Source organism: Dendropsophus ebraccatus, chromosome 7, assembly GCF_027789765.1.
Source record: "Dendropsophus ebraccatus isolate aDenEbr1 chromosome 7, aDenEbr1.pat, whole genome shotgun sequence".
Classification (NCBI taxonomy): domain Eukaryota; kingdom Metazoa; phylum Chordata; class Amphibia; order Anura; family Hylidae; genus Dendropsophus; species Dendropsophus ebraccatus.
Window position 1 is genome coordinate 45,430,161 of NC_091460.1, and position 22,170 is coordinate 45,452,330.

General features: G+C 40.8%; 1 protein-coding gene across 5 annotated transcripts in view; it reads right to left on the minus strand.

Annotated features, from left to right (window-relative positions):
* The window catches only part of LDB2 (LIM domain binding 2), a 263,357-nt gene that overhangs the window by 45,546 nt on the left and 195,641 nt on the right, over positions 1–22,170 (minus strand). For all 5 annotated transcript variants that reach the window (XM_069977444.1, XM_069977445.1, XM_069977443.1 and 2 more), the window contains exon 3: positions 17,256–17,428. In XM_069977444.1, coding sequence (XP_069833545.1) covers positions 17,256–17,428 — 173 coding nt within the window. The remainder of the gene's footprint in view (positions 1–17,255; positions 17,429–22,170) is intronic.

The window sequence follows — 22,170 nt, forward strand, 5'->3', positions numbered from 1 at the left end:
CCTTCAATTGCTGAGGGCGGCCTCGCGGCTCACTGTCCCCCGTCACTCACTGTCAACCCCCCCAGGTCCATCAATTGCTCGCGGCGCTTCCCGGCAGCCGCGGCGCTTCCCGGCAGTCCCGCGGCTCACTATCCCCCATCACCTGCTGCTGCTGCTGTTGGGCGCTCGCCCGCACCCCCCCCCCGTCCATAAATTGCTGTGAGCCGCTCGCCCGCAGGAGCTTCCAGGCAGCACGTCAAACCCCCCCCCACCGTCCGTCAGTTGCTGAGAGCCGCGGGCTCGCGGCTTACTGTCCCCCGTCAATCACTGTCAAACCCCCCCCCAGGTCCATCAATTGCTCGCGGCACGGGGCCGCCGGTAAGCGCCGCGCACCGTAGCTCACTGTCCCCCCCCACTGCGGCTGCACCATCTCACCATCTCAGTTCTGCTATGCCATCACCATCTCAGCTCTGCTACACTGTCTCACCATCTCAGCTCTGCTACACTGTCTCACCATCTCAGCTCTGCTACACTGTCTCACCATCTCAGCTCTGCTACACTGTCTCACCATCTCAGCTCTGCTTTGCCATCACCATTTCAGCTCTGCTATGCCATCACCATCTCAGCTCTGCTATCACCATCTCAGCTCTGCTATCACCATCTCAGCTCTGCTACACCATCTCAGCTCTGCTATGCCATCACCATCTCAGCTCTTCTATGCCATCACCATCTCAGCTCTGCTATGCCATCACCATCTCAGCTCTGCTATGCCATCATCATCTCAGCTCTGCTACACCATCTCACCATCTCAGCTCTGCTATGCCATCACCATCTCAGCTCTGCCATGCTATCACCATCTCAGCTCTGCTATGCTATCACCATCTCAGCTCTGCTATGCCATCACCATCTCAGCTCTGCTTTGCTATCACCATCTCAGCTCTGCTTTGCCATCACCATCTCAGCTCTGCTATGCCATCACCATCTCAGCTCTGCTATGCCATCACCATCTCAGCTCTGCCAGGCCATTACCATCTCAGCTCTGCTATGCCATCACCATCTCAGCTCTGCTACACTGTCTCACCATCTCAGCTCTGCTATGCCATCACCATCTCAGCTCTGCTATGCCATCACCATCTCAGCTCTACTAAACTGTCTCACCATCTCAGCTCTGCTATGCCATCACCATCTCAGCTCTACTAAACTGTCTCACCATCTCAGCTCTGCTATGCCATCACCATCTCAGCTCTGCTATGCCATCACCATCTCCGCTCTGCTATGCCATCATCATCTCAGCTCCGCTATGCCATCACCATCTCAGCTCTGCTACACTGTCTCACCATCTCAGCTCTGCTATGCCATCACCATCTCAGCTCTGCTATGCCATCACCATCTCAGCTCTGCTACACTGTCTCACAATCTCTGCTCTGCTATGCCATCACCATCTCAGCTCTGCTATGCCATCACCATCTCAGCCCTGCTATGCCATCACCATCTCAGCTCTGCTATGCCATCACCATCTCAGCTCTGCTATGCCATCACCATCTCAGCTCTGCTATGCCATCACCATCTCAGCTCTGCTACGCCATCACCATCTCAGCTCTGCTATGCCATCACCATCTCAGCTCTACTAAACTGTCTCACCATCTCAGCTCTGCTATGCCATCACCATCTCAGCTCAGCTCTGCTATGCCATCACCATCTCAGCTCTGCTACTGTCTCACCATCTCAGCTCTGCTATGCCATCACCATCTCAGCTCTGCTATGCCATCACCATCTCAGCTCTGCTATGCCATCACCATCTCAGCTCTGCTATGCCATCACCATCTCAGCTCTGCTACACTGTCTCACCATCTCAGCTCTGCTATGCCATCACCATCTCAGCTCTGCTATGCCATCACCATCTCAGCCCTGCTATGCCATCACCATCTCAGCTCTGCTATGCCATCACCATCTCAGCTCTGCTATGCCATCACCATCTCAGCTCTGCTATGCCATCACCATCTCAGCTCTGCTATGCCATCTCAGCTCTGCTACACTGTCTCACCATCTCAGCTCTGCTATGCCATCACCATCTCAGCTCTGCTATGCCATCACCATCTCAGCTCTGCTACACTGTCTCACCATCTCAGCTCTGCTGTGCCATCACCATCTCAGCTCTGCTATGCCATCACCATCTCAGCTCTGCTGCACCATCTCACCATCTCAGCTCTGCTTCACCATCTCACCATCTCAGCTCTGCTATGCCATCACCATCTCAGCTCTGCTACACCGTCTCACCATCTCAGCTCTGCTATGCCATCACCATCTCAGCTCTGCTATGCCCTCACCATCTCAGCTCTGCTATGCCCTCACCATCTCAGCTCTGCTATGCCATCACCATCTCAGCTCTGCTACACCGCCATCATCATCTCAGCTCTGCTACTTCATCATCAGACATAAGCATTGCATGATGGGAAATGTAGTTTCCTATCTTGATTATAGACCATGTTTTAGAAAAACTTGTAACTCAGGAATGGCAGCAGCTAGAAAGATGGGAGATGGCTCAAAATACTCGGGGGGACATGGTGAGTAAGAATAGCTAGGTTTGGGGGCATTACATTTTTTTGCTTTTGGGGGGAATACCCCTTTAAGGCTATTATATATATAACACAACGTTAAAGGGCCATAGTGGCCGGATGGAGCCCTTGGTGATCTTGGTGATTGGTGCCTTCTCGATCAGTCATGCTGCCCTTTCATGTTATTAGCCGTCAGCCACACATCTCCTCTGCATTGGGGGGGGGGGGGGATGTTCACCCACTGAACAATTATTTTTCAGCAGATCAGGGTGACTCGATCAGCCGATGAACAATCGTTTGCTGTACTATATCAGAATTTTGTAGGATGGAAACCCCTTAAATATTTGTCATGTATTGGGTTGGAAGAATTATTAGTAAAATTTCAATATATGACTAAAACCAATTCTCGGAAAATCATTCACACGTGACATGAACCTTAGCAATTCAGCTATATGACTTGGCGATGCTTCATCACCGGAAAATTCATATAAAAAATGCCATTTTTGCTTAATACATGTACCTTGATCATCATTACCACCTTTCCATTAAAAGCCAGCAGTCACATATCTCAGCGTGCCCTGCCACATACGCCTGTTCACTAGATCTTTCATGCTGAACACTGCTTATTAACACCTACAATATATTTTCCCCTGTGGAGAAGAGGAAAAAAAAAATCCTTTGGAAGTTCACAGTTGCTTGATATATTTCCTTCAAAGGCTCCGAGTTCAACAGTCTTAAGACAAACACTCTATATATCAGCAAGTAAATATAGACCTAAACTTTCCCATTCAAGTTCCAGAAAATTAGTTTAGTGGTTAACGTACATTTGTTTTTGTAAATTATTTTTGTGAAATTTTCACCGTCGGCTCCGATGAGCAGCAACCATCAAAGGATCGAGGCTAGCGGGAATGAAATAACTTTTTGATAACTTCTGAAACATCTCTATTCATATTGGCAATGAATAAAAGTATACAACTTGTCTAAGACGTAAGGTGACTGTAATAATTCATAGACAGAGCAAAAAGATTGATCAGTTCTGGAACCTGGAGAGAAAAAAGTCTCCGCAGGAGGTGAAGAGTGATCCTGAGGGTTGAAAGCTCAGGATCTCTGACCAGTTTTGATCAGATATAAAAGCACTTTCATGAAGCACTAATGATGGGAAGGCTTTATTGCATTTATTTAGAACATCAGAAGGATATTCCATTGGATACACAGGGAAGTTCCCCTCTTGGTTTCCATTAGCACCTATACATCTTCCATACCACTCCTTCTTTAAGAAGAAAAACACCTGACCCTCATTTGCTTAATGCCAGTGTTGCCTCTAAGGTTGGGTTCACGCTGCGATTTTGCAGTCCGTTTAACGTATACGTTTTATAGGGTAAAAAAAAACGGATGAAAACATGGTTGTAATTGTGTGCCATCTGGTTGGATCCGTTTTTCTATTGACTTCCAAAAGATAAAGAAAAAAGGATAAAAAAAGGATATTCCCCCCCCCCTCCCCTTTTTTAGCATACACAAAAATGTGGTTGACCATGTTTTTGTGTATGTTATAAGGAACCTTTTAAAAATAGATATATAAAACGAACTGCAAAAACGTGAACCCAGCGTAAACCCAGCCCTACTACATGTGATAATCAGCCGAATCGGGCTGAATCGGCCTATTATCGCTCCGTGTAATAGAGACAATGATCAGCTGATGAAATGATCATGGCCTGATTGTTTTTTTATAGGTCCAGACCTAAAATCTTTGGGTGCAGGCCAATGGCTAATGGTTGAGTAAACTATTCATACATTACCTCTCCACGCTCCTGGTCTTCTCCTGCTTTCGGCTTGCTTCCCAGCACCATGTAATGCAGCTTCAGAGCAGCCTGTCTGAACTGACAGGTTGCTCAGCCAATCACTGCCCGGGACCGCCGCGGCCAGTGATCAGCTGAGCGGTCTGTCAGCTCAGAGCGGCTGGAGCGCGCAGTACCGGGAAGCAAGCAGCAGGCAGGAGGAGACCAGGAGCATGTAGAGGTAATGTATGAACAGTTTAGAACAAGGGCTACACGGACATCGCTAACAATGTTTGGGCAGTCCTTGCTAAACCATAATCGAGCAGTGTAATAGGCTCAGCAGATGAGAACTGATCTAGCAGATCGGCAATCGTTTACATTATTGATTGGGCCGCCATTAACCTGGGTAACAGGACCCTAAGGCCGTGTTCTTTTTGCAGTTTGACATGTATTGCGCTTTCCTAGAAGGAGAAACACTAATGATGTAATGGAGAGTTACATGATAAGAGTTTCCTGAGGAAGCCAATCAGTCTTCATTCGAATGAAAAATGTGTGTCACATGGCTAGGTTCACACTGTGTTTTTACTTTCCATTTAATGCAGTGTTTCCAGCCCTCAAGACCCCCAACAGGTCATGTTTTGAGGATCCCCTTAGTACTTCACAGGTGATATAATTATAGTCGGTGCATCAGGTATCACTACGAGTGTTCTTTCTATAGGATACCCTCGATTCATGGCCTGTTGGGGGCATTGAGAACTGGAGTTGAGGAACACTAGTTTATCAGATCTGTTTTTAAATCCTTAGTTTGGTCAACCACACTTTAATGTACGGTAAAAAATAAAAAGTTTCAATATATTTTTTATTTTGTAAGTCAATGGAAAAAAATATCCTAATGGATTCCATACAACTGCATCCGTTTTCCATAAAACGGAGAGCAAGTACGCAGTGTGAACCTGTGAACCTAGCCTGAGAAAAACACAGCTACTTTCTTGCAGAAACAGCGCCACCCCTGGTTGTGTCTGGTTTTACAATTCAGCATCATTTGCTTTAATGGAACTGAGCTGCAAAACTCACACCCAAATTGCGGACAGGATTGACACTATTTCTGGAAAACAAAAACAATAACAAAAAAACACCCATGTTTTTGTCAGCTTGGTCAACCCCTTTAATTTCTACTACTAGAGATCAGTGAATCAGGCAAGATTTGTTTTAGGCCAGGTTCGGTAAACCCACAAGATTGCATAGAACTCATTGTACTGCTTGGGACCGTAGCTGTTTTGCAATATTTTTTTACATTAGAGGGGCCGTTAGGCTATACAGTATAAGAAGGTCATATACATTATAAGATTTGTGCATAATAAATATATCTACAGGTCTGACAGATCTGACAGTCTGTGCGATGTGCTCAGCCCTCAGCAGATGTAGATGTCACTTTCAGTAACTAAACCTGTATATTGTATTGGTCCCTGTGCAGCTCCATCTCTCGCAGCCACCCGTGTGTACAAGTGAAATTTACAACAAATATTCTGCTATCATCACCTTTACTATGGAGACACATTACTGTGCATTATTGTACATGACACATTTCACTTTACTGCATGATACATATGGCCTCCTCTATTTTCATCTCCCTACGTATGAGTTAAGTTCAGTCACCACTTAGATATTTATGAATATTTATGAAGAGGAAAGAATGGCCTATGTACTAGCAGAAGCATGCACTGGGATACATTCTGGGATGCAATGTCGTTTTTAGGCCCCATCATCAAAAGTGTACCTGTTGTTATAACTTTTAAAATCAAAATCTACAATAGATGTGATATAAAGCATATTTGCAATTTACATTCATTATTTTTTTTTGTTATCATGGAAAACACAGCACTTCCTGTGTTTAGACTTTTTTTTCCCCCAGAGTCTAAACACAGGAAGTGCTGTGTTTCCTAGGTCACCTGATCGCTCACAAAGAAGGCAGTCATGTTATTGATGGACACTGTGACACTGGCCAAACTTCATGAATTTAGTCTCAAACAGCACAAGACTTAAAATCTGCCTTCAGGAGACTGGACCTGGATTTCTGGTGAGTATAGGATTGTTTTACAGCATGGTTACTAAAAAATATTGAATGTAAATTGCAAACTTGCTTTATTTCACATATACTGTTGATTTAGATTTTGAAAGCTATAACGACAGGTACACATTGATTGAAATAAAAATAAAAATTACATTTCAAAATAAAATAAGATGATCTGCCATCAAATTTTAATCCCCCCCCCCCCCCCCAAGGATCACTTCCCACTTTGGATCCTTTACAAATATTGATTATGCTTGCTATGGATTTTGTCTCTAAGTTTCAGGTCTTCACTGGCACACTTGCCTTCTCATAGATACTCGTTAAGGGTGCGTTCACACGTACAGGATCCGCAGCAGATCTGCGGCAGATCCGCAGCAGAATTGATGGTGCAGATTTGATGCTGTGTTCAGTTATTTAGATGAAATCTGCTGTGGATCCGATACGTGTGAATGTACCCTAAAGGATTGAAAGTGTGTTCACTCAAATTCCAGGCGGTTGTTAGGGGAGGTGCTTATTGTCTCACCAAACTTTAATTTCAAAATAAAATTCAAATTTACAGCCAGAAAATGCTTATAAATTTGCTAAGAATTTCAGTTTAAAATTGAATTTGAATAAGCTAATTTGAATTAGCATATTTTGGTTGCAGTTACCCCTTTCTACACCCATTTTACAGCCATTTTTGTGGCCTACAGTTCAGGCACCCATTGGCTCGGATCCGTGCAAAAATTTCAGTAAAAGCTGGGTGGAACCGATCAAACCCAAATATCCACAGGTCTGCTCATTACTATGCAAGACACAAACAAAAGGATTCAGGGATAACTTCAGGACGGGTAACTTTACCTGAAGGGAACCTGTCCAGTCAGTGCATTACTCTGTAACCACTTTGGAGTCAGTGGTGAATACTTCAAGAGATAACCCGTACACACGGCTATGAAGTTCACCCTAATGCTGGGCAAGTACGGGCCCCAGTCAGCCGTCGGTATTAGCTTTAGGACCTAGTAGGTTGTGGCTGGATAAATCAGCCCATAAATTCTTCTCCAATCCGCTGTCTGGTTAAAGTGTAACTATCATTCCTTGCTGATGGAAGGATATGCCGTTAAAATCCTGCCGACAGCATGTCTGTTTGGGTCTGCGAGGATGGAAATCACTCAGCAGCGTCATTGACTGCATTATGAGTGCATACAGTCAATGGTGCTGCCGGATTAATTCCATCCTCGGCCCACACCTGACCAGAATTTTGACCATGTATCCTGCCGCCAGCAAGCAATGCTAGCTACACTTTAAGGCTATGTTCAAACTACGTAAAACTACGGCCGTTGTTGCCATGCGGCCGCAGAAAGACCTGACAGTTCACACAATGAAGCGAGCGGCTCCGTCCACTTGCTTCATTGTGTCTTATGGGGAGTTCTGATGACAAGTGTTTTAAAACTCAATTTGGGTACATTTTGGGATATAAGAAGTCAAATAAATGTGCCAAGTGGAAACAGACATTGTTTGGGCTATAATGTTTCCTGTAGCCCAAAACAGTCTAAAAGTACAGCCAAAACTTTAGCAAAAAAAAAAAAAAAAGTGGCAAAAAACAAGCCAGTCTCAAAAATGCTCTATGAATTTTTTTTTTTTTAGCCTGTAAAAACATTCTTTTTTTGGCATGTAAGCGTAACCTAACATTCCAGATTATCCTGGATTATTCATCTGGATATTATCAAGGGCTGGATAAAGGAAACTGCTGAAAGGTGATCTAAAACTTTAATAAAACTTTAATAAAACATAATGATCAAAATAATTAAAATATAAAAATAAAATAAAAATAACAAATAATAATAAAATTTACTTTAATAAAACATAATGATCAAAATAATTAAAATGGGGGGGGGGGGGGAAATAATGATAAAACTATTATTTTGCTTTTTTACCTAGAAAACTTTTCTTATTTTTACTTCCATGACATATTGCAATTTAAAAACGGTCTGAAATTAAGCTCCAGGGGAAGAAGTTCTGCCGGTAAGTCCTGTCCAGAAGATTTTAATTTACTATACTCCCAGTTCTGCATTTTTAATAAGCTCTAATAGGGTAAGAGGTCCCATTGTATTTCATTATACAGGACGATGTCAGCTGTTTACAAGTCTGAGGTAACAGAGGGAGCAAAATAAGTTTTCACCTATCCGCAGAGCTGATTAATTTTCAAGGTTTACTACACAAATTCGCCATTGGAAAGCGTCAAGGGATCGTGGAGCGCGGAGGTCAAGGGTCAATGTCCCGAGCTGACTATAATCTATATGTATAATAGGGACCTTGGAGACCTATAGAAACACATCTCCTGTATAGCTGGAAGAACGCGGCCCCTACGGGATGCTGTTATGTTATGCTAAAAAATATATAGAAATAAATGGGAGCAAAAATCCCTTAAAGCAATAAAAGAAAAGAATACAAAGCTGAAACCCTGACCATAAAATGAATGGCTGCATGTAAACCACACCAGGCTGTCTATAAGGTGGACGACCCCCCCCCCCTTTTTTTTAAGGGCCGAGTTAAAGGATCTTCAATTAACATGGATTTTAATGTAAAGTCGCCTCTGTGTTTAAGACGCTTGCGAGAGAAAGAATCCAAAAATCAAAAGGGTCTCCAATTAAGAAAACATTTTGTGTTGTGCTGAATTCATGTTGCCGTACGCTGAGCTCTGACATTTTGTTGCCATGGCAACCGAAAATCAGCTGATTAGTTGGCATGGCAACAGAAAAGATGTAATCCCAGCAGACACACTCTAATCAATGCCCCCAGCACAGATGGTCTCCGGAGGATCAACAAGAAAGAGGCTGGCAGTCATTCAGAGGATCACGTGCTCCCTCCAGACTAGACCAGGAAAAAGGGAAAAAAAAGAAAAAAAAAAGAACATTTCTTTAGTGAACCAATAGTGTGGATTAACCCTTCCCTTCCTCTTTTCCGCAACTAAACTGCATATTATCCATTCACATACATATATGCACACACTGTCTATATATATATATACACACACACAATAACATTTTTCCTTGGTCTCCAATTATATTTTTATTGTTCTGTTTTCTATTGTTATTATTCTATAGTTCTATCACAAACTACAACAGAAGTTGCTATATAGATGTAGCAGCAATGGGTTTGTCAGGGCAGCTAATGTTATGTGGTTTTCTATAGGAAAATGTACAACTAATCAACTACTAAATTACAAGTTTGTCTCTCATACATCAACATGGCAATGCCAAGCAAATGTAGTTAAATGGAAACTACTGACGTGGGTGGTACCTTACCCCCTTGATGCACTGATGTCCCTTATATTATTCCGGTGCTCTGCCATGAAGTGACGCTCATTACTGAAGAGTGCTTGATAAATATTCATGAGAAAGCAGCAGGCAGGTGGATAGGGGTAAAGTACCGCCCCCTGGGCACTAAATGCCCTAACTTACATACAAATAAAGTCATCTTAGACAAAAATGATGCAGCAGACAGACATAATAAAGGCATAATTTTAGCTTTCCTTTCCCATAGATTCCTATAACTTGTTTCCCTTTAAAGTGATATTGTCACGCCCCTTACTCTATGTGTGGTTCTCCGCACAATACACATGCTTAGATGTGCATTTTGATATATACCTGTATAAAATTTGTTTGTGTCTTTTTTCTGCTCTAAAATTGCTTGATTTCATTGGTGGACAGTTTCACCTATTACTGTGTAGCCCCACCCAGGTGACACTGTGAACCGATGCAATCTGTTTTAAAAAAATAAATACGGCTCACTCGGTGGAATTTACATGTGGAATGTTCCTCTGCGGATCCACTTTCCGCCCAAAGAATTCTGTAATTTCTTTGCGCAGATTCCGCTAGAAAAATCTCAGAGATATCATTGGGGCTTTGCATTTCCATTCGAATTCCACTTGAATTCCTCTCAAATTCCACGCCAGTTCTGCACAAATTCCAGTGCAGTGTGAACATACCATTGCTGTGCAACAATTCAGTCAGTATAATGTCACTGTATAGTCACAAAGGTTTTGGTGCTGTTTGACAGGAGAGCTAACCATACAATGTGAGCACTCAATCTGGACAGCAGCTATAAATATGTGCAGTGAAGACTTGACTTACTCTGTGAGTGCTCAGGAATGGCTGTCAATCCATACCAAACCATGTCTGTGAGCGTGCAAAGGACTGGGACTTCCTGTGTTAGGTCTGCTTTTTTGAACAGAGAAAAAGACCAAATATGGAGGGAGCATGGACCACAATTTGACAGGAAGGGAGACACCTAGTGGCCACATGTATATCATTGATTTGAATATATAAAACTTAAAAAAGAGTATATTGCAAAACTGCTTGTGATCACAACTCCTGTTGATTTCTTTAAAACATTTTAAAAAGGTTTAAAGTTTACCTCAGCTTGAATAAATCTGTTTTGCAATCTGATGTAAAAATCATTCATCAATTGGTTTCAACTTATTGCTGCTGGATAATGCATGGGCTTTTAGCCCAATGTTACAGATTTGGAAAGGAATTGTTGTTAAGTGGTTCAACAGCAATAACAGAGAAACTGTGAGGGACTGTCTATGTGAGATGCTTATAGCCCTTAGAATTGGGCTGGGTTCTGAAGTTATATAGATTTGTAATTTACTTCCAGTGCTTATTAGCTGCTATATGTCCTGCAGGAAGTAGTGTTTTCTTTCCAGTCTGGCACAGTGCTCTCTGCTGCCACCTCTGTCCATGACAGGAACTGTCCAGAGCAGGAAAGGTTTTCTTTGGGGATTTGCTACTGCTCTGGACAGTTCCTGACATGGACAGAGGTGGCAGCAGAGAGCGTTGTGTCATACTGGAAAGTATACACCTCTTCCTGCAGGACATACAGCAGATGATAAGTATGGAAAGACTCAAGATTTTTAAATAGAAGTAAATTAGTATATAACTTTCTGACACCAGTTGATTTGAAAGAAAAATATTTCCGCCGGAGTACCCCTTTAATGGCCTAAACATACTCACTAGCTACAATCCTTGGTACATTTCCTTCTCGCCTACATATATTTAGTGGAACTCAAAAGCATGGGCTGCTGCTCTTTTAGGTCCCTCTAAATCAATGCAGGGAATGTCTTGAACTTGGTCCTTAGCTGAGTATGTTGGGGCCATAAAACTGGGGCCACTGGCATACAGAACATATTTCTTCTCAGGAATAATACACTGTTATTAGAAGTGTCTAGCAGCTGCTTACCCTCGTGTATGCTCAGCCTAGTTGAGCATGCATATGTATATGGTTGGAATAGATAGCTGTTGGCCAACAATTATCTACTGACTGTATATAGCCGGCTTAACAGTCGCTTAATTAAAGTGGACATAGTAAATACTACTACTACTACTGCTGCTGCTGCTGCTACTACTACTACTACTACTACTATGTCACCTTGTTATCTCTCTTTAGCCTGGCACATAAAAGGTTGGTAAGAAGTAATCTAGAAAACATGTATTCTACCATAGAATAGAGAAGCAATGGTCTGATGAATAGCAGGCCAGGGACTTAGGGAAGCTTGGCAGGGAGAGGTCTGACACACAGGAAAGCTGAGGTTGGTCTGGCACATAGTCAGGTCTGGCTTGTGTTCACAGCAATATGTCACAGGAAAACCCATTATCCCATTAGAAAGGAAGGTGTCTTTATCATAGAGGCACAGGATAGGTGACAAGTGCCTGGGACCACCAGTGATCACAAGAACAGGGGCCCCCGGTAATAAGTGGTGTACCCCAAGGGTTAGTACTGGGGACCCCTACTGTTTATGTTTCTTAATGATATTGAGAATGGAATTAACAGCAATGTTTCTATCTTTGCAGATGACACCAAGCTTTGTAGTACAGACACACTGAGTGTTTGGGCGTCCACTTGGCAAATGAGGTTCAATGTGGATAAATGTAAAGTTATGCACCTGGGTACTAATAACCCACATGCATCATATGTCCTGGGGGGAGTTACTCTGGGAGAGTCGCTGATGGAGAAGGATCTGGGTGTACTTGTAGATAATAGACTACAGAACAGCACACAATTTCAGTCAGCGGCTTCTAAGGCCAGCAGGATATTGTCATGCATTAAAACAGGCATGGACTCTCGGGACAGGGATATAATATTACCGCTCTATAAAGCTTTGGTGCGGCCCCATCTGGAGTATGCCGTCCAGTTTTGGAACCCGATTCATAAAAAGGATGTTTTAGAGCTGGAGAGGGTACAAAGACGGGCAACTAAACTAATAAGGGGAATGGAGCATCTTAGTTATGAGGAGAGATTAAAAGAATTACATTTGTTTAGTCTGGAGAAGAGACATTTAAGATATGTTTGTTTTTTCTTCTTTTTTAAAACTTCTTTATTTCTTTATTTTTTATAAAAAGAGGACAATTAAAAATACAAGGAAAACTGCATTTTTAGTGCATTCACATAAAAAAATACAAAATACAAAACTCAAACCGCATCCATTTACATACAGTGTCCATTCGCTGAAAGTTCATGTAATTACACAATTGGGGAGTGCACTGAATCAGGAATTGCGTGTTCTGTATCTCGCCTCCACCTTCATTACCTCCCTCCCATATCTGCAAATTATGTTACTTTCCAACACAACACAACACATCTAAGCATAGTGATCTTTTGGATACCGGGGAGACAGAAATAAACCAACCCGCGCAGTCATCCACCTATATACTGACTCATTTTTGTTTCTTACAGAGTGATAATTCTGCACATAAAAGGAATACTTACAGGTATGTACCAGCCCCTACCCTCCCCCAACTGGAGATGAGAGGGGAAAAAAAGGCCCCTAACCAATCTTTCCAGGGGGACTAATGCTTGTGAACTCCAGCATTTTTACTTTTACAGCGCCAAAGCTCATATTTTTTAGTTTGTGATACCAAATTCTCCCATGTTACCAGTGAGGCAGATATGTTTAACTTATACAAGAAATATGGGGAGAAGATGTTCCAGGTAAAACCCTGTCAAAAGACAAGGAGGCACTGCCTCCGCCTGGAGAAAAAAAGGTTCATTCTTTGGAGGCGACAAACCTTCTTTACCATGAGAACAGCGAATCTGCGGAAGTCACCCCAGGAACTGACCACAGCAAAACCAGTGGAGGGCTTCACAATAGCCTAAGGCTGGGTTCACACTGTGCTTTTGCAAACGGAAAAACTGATGCTTTTGTATGCATCCGTTTTAATACGTTTTTCCATTTACTTCCATTATAAAAACAACGGATCAAAACACATCTTTTTTTTTAACGTACACAAAAACGTTATTTTTGTGTATGTTAATAAAAAACGGAGGCGTTTTGATCCATCTTTCTTATAATGGAATGAAAAAACAGATCAAAATAGGTGCAAACAAACGGATGAAAAAAAAAAACAGATTGCTAAAATGTAGTGTGAACCCAGCCTTAGACAAGTTCTTAGATCAAAATAACATAAATGCATAGGTATAGAATTTATCCATCTATCCATCCCCTTCTTGGTTGAACTTGATGGAAATGTGTCTTTTTTCAACTGTACTATGTGGCTATGTAACATTTGGTAATCCATCTCACCAAAGACATGTATATAGTATTTCCTTATACTGCCTTTATATAAAATAAAGTATAAATACAATAGACAGTAGTGGCATCATCCAATTCTTTTTGCAGCAGAAATTACAGTACAAAATTACATGGAACCTGTGACTATATTAAAGGGCCAAACACATAGAAAAGAGAGTCTTAAAGAGCCCATGTATACAGACAATGTAGTCATAACCTCAGGAAATATGAGCTCTTGGACTGTCTATGCCTATAAGACATGCACAGTATTTTATTTTTTAGCTTTTTTCTTTCCTTTCCTGATGTGACAAATAAAGCAATGATCTGAAGCTATTGAATTACTTAAATTACATGAGTATCAATCAATACATGTTACTTATCTAGTATTTATAGATATATAGATATATGAAATATAATTTAAGCAATAATATATAAGGTTTTAATGCAATGTGACTATTTTGCCATGTGGAATGGATTATTATAACTATAGTGGGTACAAGAAAATTAAAACTTTCGCCCTTTGCCAAGTTGGCAGCATTAGGTGCCATTAATGGAAGGTAGGACTAAGTTACAAGGTAGTGGTGGCAAACGGGCAAAGTGGACGTTTGGTTTGGACAGTGTGGAAAATATATGATTAGTTATTTGGGAAGTATATAATAGCAATACACATATAATTATTATATACAGAGCATAATGGTAATGAATACTGTACAGAGGAATTATCAACTGTTACCATTCCTGGTCTCTTCTTTTAAGCAAAGACATGAAATTCCAATGAAACAACAGTTCTGGACCATCTATTTAAATAGCTCTGGGTTGTCTCGTTCCTCAGTTATTCTTACCAGAAATGTATGCTGCAATAACTAATTGGGTGTCACCAATTGGGGCGTGTCCCTACACTGACACTATCCAATCAGAGCTGACACTGCCAGACTGTGTAGTGACACGCCCCCAATTGGTAACACCCAGTTGGTTATAGAATCATACAATTATAGTGAGAATAATAGAGAAACAACACGTCACAGAGTTATAAGAAAATATGTTCTAGAACTGGTATTTCATGGGGAATTCAAGGATATATACAAGAATATAAGCATTGCACATAACTCTTATTTGGTATTGCAGTATTCTGACAAACATTTGAGTATAGGTATCTGTGTTTTATACATATATTTTGGGACTGAAGGAGTAAAGTGTCATCTAATGGAGAACACAAAACTGGTCTCTGGAGTCTTATAGACCATGTAATGTATCACAGAAGAAAGAAAACTTGCTGTCTAGTGACCCATGTTTAAAGTAGCATTCCTTCAAGTCAATGTATGAAGAGATACTCGGAAGAGATACCTGCCTGTAGACAGAGACTTACAAATGGGTTGAGCACTGAGTAACATCAGGCTATGTTCACACAATGTATGTATTGTATAAATCACGGCCGTTATTGCAATTTGCAACAACGGTCGCGACTCATACAAAACATATGCTGTATGCAAATGACTGGAATCCCAGTCAGAGCGTATGCACATAGTATACGCTCTGGCTGGGATTCGATCCAGCCGCAGGAAAAACTGACATGTCAGTTTTCTGCAGCTGCTATTCATTGAATAGCGGCTGCAGAGAACATGTCAGTTCACACAATGGAGCGTGCAGCTCCATTGTGTGCAGTGGTGAATTGGGATGGGGATGGGATGCGCCCGCTTTCAAATTCACCAGAAATTAAGATCATCCGTCGGTACTGCAGTACCGGCCAGGAGGATCTTCAGTAACACTGGCCGTTCTGTGATCACTGTGGTCAGTGTTTTACAAGGTGGGAACATGGCCTCAGAGAGAAAACTTTTCTCTCTTTTTTGTTCCAGGGGAGCATTGCATGGACTATTAAACTCCACATACCAGTTTGCTATTTCTCAAGGAGAAGCTTAACCCTTTCAGTTCCACAACAAAGGCCTCTCAGCTAGACAGCCGACGCCATGCTCCATGCTGCCTACTGGCTAACTCTTCCTTTTGAAAAATATCCATTCTTGGCTAAAAATTCCGTCATGTTTCAAGAATCTTAAAGGGGTCAAATACTGACTGCAGGGATGCCACTGCATCATGTAGCAAGCTCTCGTCTCACTGAAGAAGAATTTGCGCTTTCTATGTATTTTTTTTTGTCTTTAAATTATGAGGAATGTCTACAAATAGTAAAAAATAAGGATAGTCCTACTTTGCACTTAGGTTAGGTTTCCATTTCCATTACAATCAGGTATATCCAATGTATTAAAGGGATATTCTGCTCAGAATTAACTTTTAATATGTTGCTGCTCAGGTGCAGAATATAACAGACAGCATATGCTTGTCCTCCTACGTCATCTTCAGTTCCCGGCTGAATGATCCCGCCTTAACTTCCAAGAAGTACTAGTCTGGCAGTGACAGCCCGCTCAGCCAATCACTGATTGAGATGGGACAGCGTCGTGGCCAATGATTGGCTGAGCACGCTGTTATTGCCAGACCAGTCCAGCTTGAAAGTAGAGACAGGATCGTTCAACCGGGGCCCGAAGATAACATAGGAGGATACCAGGGTAAGAATAGGCTGTATGTTATGTTCTTTGTCTGGGCAGCAACATATAAAAAGTTAATTTTGAGCGGACTATCCCTTTAAAGTACATATTCTTGTATTAGGACATGTGGCTTCTTAGCTATACATGTCTCTAATACAATAATAATAATGATACTATTAGAATCATCAAAATCATAGATAGATAGATAGATAGATAATAGATAGTAAGATGACAGATAATAGACAGACAGATAGATAGATAGATAGATAGGAGATAGATAGATAGATAGATAGATAGATAGATAGATAGATAGATAGAATATGTCATATCCTTTAAATTTAAGGGAAAGTTATGAAACACAGGATTTGGGAGTCACTGTAGTTAGGTTGCTATTCTAATAAAAAAGAAACGAGAACTGGAATGTGATTGGTTGCTATGGGCTACAACTCTTTAATAAAACGCCCCCAATGTGGCTGTCAGTGTTGCCCATAGCAACCACTAATCACTTCTCTCATTCCCAAGTCTGTCCTAACACACAAAATCCTGTAATCCGATTGGTTGCTATGGACACCTCTGACATTTTTTGTTGTTATGCACGAGGGCCATAGTGAGTAATGGCCGTCCTCCCGCTGTTTGTTTAATGGAAAGCAAATATTTATAAATTAAACAGTTTGTTGCTCTGTTGAAAAATGAAAGTTCTGCATTTAGTCAGGGAGGCAATGGGATATTACCACAAGAGCAGGAAAATCAATCACTCTTAAAGATGGGGAAAGAAATCAGCTTTGTTATTACCTTGGTGAACATGGGTTTCCCATGCTGAGTGACCATGGTACATTGATCACAGTCCACGGTGATGGATGAGTTGTGGTATGATTCTTTGGAGTGCTTGAGAATGTAATAGAGATCAGTGACACCCCCTTCAAACACTGTGCTAAAGTATCGAGGAATAAGAGTCCTTCCAATTGCTAAGGAAGTAAAAGACAGAAAAAAAGAAAGTAATGAGATTTCAGAACCAAAATCCACTTTGTTGGCTACAAGCTAAATAGAAGAATACTGTATATCTGCAGGACGAGATTGCAATAGATAACATTGAATATTGGCAGTGGTACTGTTCTTGTCCAATATCATTACCATGAAACATTCTTGTACATTCAATGCTATGGGTAATTGCAAAATAACACAGAATAATTAATTTTCGAGAAAGCCGGATGACATCCTATAACCGCCATTATAGTTCTCACATGGCATATTACCCATCTCACCAAATATCTTGAAAAATCATGACTATAGAGAATCAATGAAATACCCCAAACCTACGTTTCCACAATGTATTTTTTTTTTCATGATGACGGGCGTTATTTTAAAAATGACGGCCATCGTTATTAAATAACAGCTGTTATATGGCCTCAAACGGACAAAAAAAATTGTGGGAACATAGCCTTAAAGTGTCACTGTCGTGAATTTTTTTTTTGCAGAAATCAATAGTCCAGGCGATTTTAAGAAACTTTGTAATTGGGTTTATTATCCGAAAAATGCATTTTTATCATGAAAAAGCAGTTTGAAGCTCTCCCCCCTGTCTTCATTGTTCTCCTATGGAGAGAGCTAAAGAAAAGACCAAAACAGGACAACAAAGAGTTAATCTACAAATCCCTCACGGGATATCTCTACTGACCATCACCAGTGACCTGTCTGAGCTCGGATTACAGCTGTCACCCAGCTCCGTGCCTGTAATCCTCTGTTATCTGCTTTCTGCTGCCGGCTAACTCCCTCCTTCCTCCTCCCCCCTCCCCTCTCCCTAGAACAGATAGGGGACGTCTCCTGCAACAAGTCACAATTTTCAGATTTTTTAGAGTGGATGAAAAAGAGGAAGGAGGGGGGGACCTGGGAAAAGGCTTTTTACATGCAGATAATGGCAGATTTGGCTAATAAACCCAATTACAAAGTTTCTTAAAATCGCCTGGACTATTGATTTCTGCAAAAAAAAAAAATACGACAGTGACTCTTTAAACTGAATGAGATACAGCTGGGTGAAGCTTGGAGCAAATAAGTTGGATTTTACAGCCAGTTGGCAGAGAAGTGTGCTTCACCTTTATTTTTTGTGATCGCATTCATTCCTACGGAGTCAACGGAAAAAGCAGAGTACAGTGCTCTTTGCGTCACTTTATAGGAATTAATAGAGGCGCGTGACCCACTGCTCCATTCATAAAAGAGCTGACTGTGCCTGATACAGATATTGGCGGGGAGGGGTACAAAGGTTGGAATAAATACAGGTTATACAGTATAATGGCCATTTATAACATAATACAATTCTACTATTACACTCTGGAAGAATAAACAGACAAATCCTTCATTAAGTGCAAGGACGCAACAGTGTGGTAGAATATACCATCAAGGAAACAGGAGCCTAGGAGATAACTTCTGTACATAACAATAAGGCATTTAATCAAACATGGGACTCGATATATTGACGATGTATATTTGTCTGGAATGAAATCAAGTCTTTATTTATGGTCAGCATTTACCAAAAGCAGGAGAAAGTCATTCTGACTATGTTCTCCTATGTACTTTTAGAAGCTTCCTGTTTTCTGTCCAGGAAATGCCCTCTAAGCCAATCACTGGATGTGGTTTACAGATATGGGAAATGCAAAAAACATTTTATATTTATGCATATGCTAGTAATGATAATTTATTTAAAAGGGTACTCCAGTGTGGGATAAAATTTTACATGGTGTTGGGTTTGTAGTGAAACAACAACAACAACAAAAACAACAAAAAGCTATATTATCTACCCCCCACCCCTGGCCCTTGCTGTTCCTGCTGCAGCTCCCCTTCATCCAATTCTATTTCCTTGCTCTCCTCCCTCTGCTTCCGAAATGAGATCTCAGATGCACATTTGCCCACTATTGGCCCACACTGGAATTCCCCTTTACCTTTATTTTTATATTATTATTATTATTATTATTATTATTATTATTATTATTATTATTATTAATACTACTACTACTACTACTACTAATAATAATAATAATAATAATAATAATAATAATAATAATAATAGTAATAATGAGAAATAATCATTGTCTTCAATAAATAATTTAAACTATTGCATGCAAAAACTTGACTCAAGTCTAAGAAGACAATTTTTAAATTAAATAGAACATTATTTGCATAGAACCTTCCTTTAAGTCGAGGATTCTGTCACTAGTATCTTGCCTTGGGCTCTTCAGCTATATCTTATTTATACCCTAAAGCATTTAACATGTCAGGTTGCTGTATATAACATATTATCAACCAAACAAAGATGTCAGAAATCAGAATTCACGTTTGTCATGTCAATGTTCCATTTTTAATTTCTTGTGCTCTCATTTCTCTTGAAAAGCTGGAAAGAATGACTTCCCAGGCAGATAACAGATAGCCGAGGAAGATAATGAGTTATAGTATGTAGGATGCATAATAACTAACATTTTGCCTATAGTTATAAGTTTTCTTCTGGCAATTGCAGCAGCACAGCCTGGATTAATAAATGGGAACTTGCGTCCCTTCCCTGTGATTTATACTAAGCGTGCCAATTTTCTATCATACTACATCATAAATGTTTACATATTGAGCTTTAGAGTTAGTAATAGTATTCCTGTAATATTCCTGGTGGCTAGACTTGCTAAGCAGTTAAAGGGGTATTCCCATCTCAACTAACACAGTCAACCTGTAGGACTTGTCATGTTAAATACAGTAATTTCACAATCTTGTCCTTCTCCTGATATGCCTGTTCTTTCCCATTGTTGACAGCTGATTGTCTAGGTTACTGACCACCACTCTGCTCCAAAAGCTGTGGTCTGGGTAATATTTAACTTGACAGGCCCTAAAACTGTTATCTCTGGTATTCTGAAGTTATGAAGGGGTAATATTACCATAGTACCAGGGTAGCAGCCATAGCAGCTAGTATGGGGCCCAACAACTAAACCTGGGGATGGTCGGCATGTCCCCTTTAAGAAATATAGTACAGTTAGTGGTGAAATGTATGTAAGTTTTAATGTGGAACCCTTTGGTTACCCCACTGTGCATTATCCCTTCTCTTTACTTTTTACATTATTGGTGTGTTGTGTTACCACTACATTATGCCAGTACTGTGTGACATCACTGTTGTATCATTCCCATGTTGTAACATCATCCTGTGATATCACTTTGACATCATTGTGTGCATTAGTTCAATACATTGTGACATCATTATGTCCACTATCTTCATATTTTAAAGTGTCACTGTCCTTTGGGAAAACGTTTGATATGTCATAGAGACATATAAAAAGTTTAGGTCAGTCTGAGTGTTCAGACCGGTATTGATCAGGAGAACGAGCGGGGAGAGGACTGCGCTGCAGTGCGTCCTCTCCCCGATCTGTGTCAGTATAATCAGTCGGGCTCCATAGAGCTCCATTATAAAACCGAATGATCACGTGACACAGAGCTGGGAGAGGACTGCACTTTTTGTGGTCTTCTCCCGGTTGGTACAGGTATGAGCACTCAGACCCAGACCGATCAAAAGTTTTGACATGTCTCTATGAGATGTCAAAAGTTTTGCAAAACGACAGTGACACTTTAACATTACTGGCATTATCCCAGCAGTATTACATCCCTTTCTTCATTACCCCTCCACTGTAATATCACTCTGTGCATTCTTTCAGGACTCTATGACATCACTCTGTACAATACACTACCCCTAAACTAAAGTATGACATCACTTTGTACAATACATTACCCCTAAACTAAAGTATGACACCACTGTGTACAATACACTACCCCTAAACTAAAGTATGACATCACTGTGTACAATACATCACCCCTGAACTAAAGTATGACATCACTGTGTACAATACACTACCCCAAAACTAAAGTATGACTTCACTGTGTACAATACATTACCCTGAAACTAAAGTATGACATCACTGTGTACAATACACTACCCCGAAACTAAAGTATGACACTGTGTAAAATACACTATCCCGAAATTAAAGTATGACACCACTGTGTACAATACATTCCCCTAAACTAAAGTATGACATCACTGTGTGCAATACACTACCCTGAAACTAAAGTATGACATCACTGTGTACAATACATTACCCCTAAACTAAAGTTTGACACCACTGTGTACAATACATTACCCCTAAACTAAAGTATGACATCACTGTGTACAATACACTACCCCGAAACTAAAGTATGACACTACTGTATACAATACACTGCCTCTAAACTAAAGTATGACATCACTGTGTACAATACACTACCCCTAAACTAAAGTATGACATCACTGTGTACAATACATTACCCCTTAACTAAAATATGACACCACTGTGTACAATACATTACCCCTAAACTAAAGTATGACTTCACTGTGTACAATACATTACCTCCAAACTAAAGTATGACATTACTGTGTACAATACACTACCCCGAAACTAAAGTATGACACTGTGTAAAATACACTATCCCGAAATTAAAGTATGACACCACTGTGTACAATACATTCCCCTAAACTAAAGTATGACATCACTGTGTACAATACACTACACCGAAACTAAAGTATGACATCACTGTGTGCAATACACTACCCTGAAACTAAAGTATGACATCACTGTGTACAATACATTACCCCTAAACTAAAGTATGACACCACTGTGTACAATACATTACCCCTAAACTAAAGTATGACATC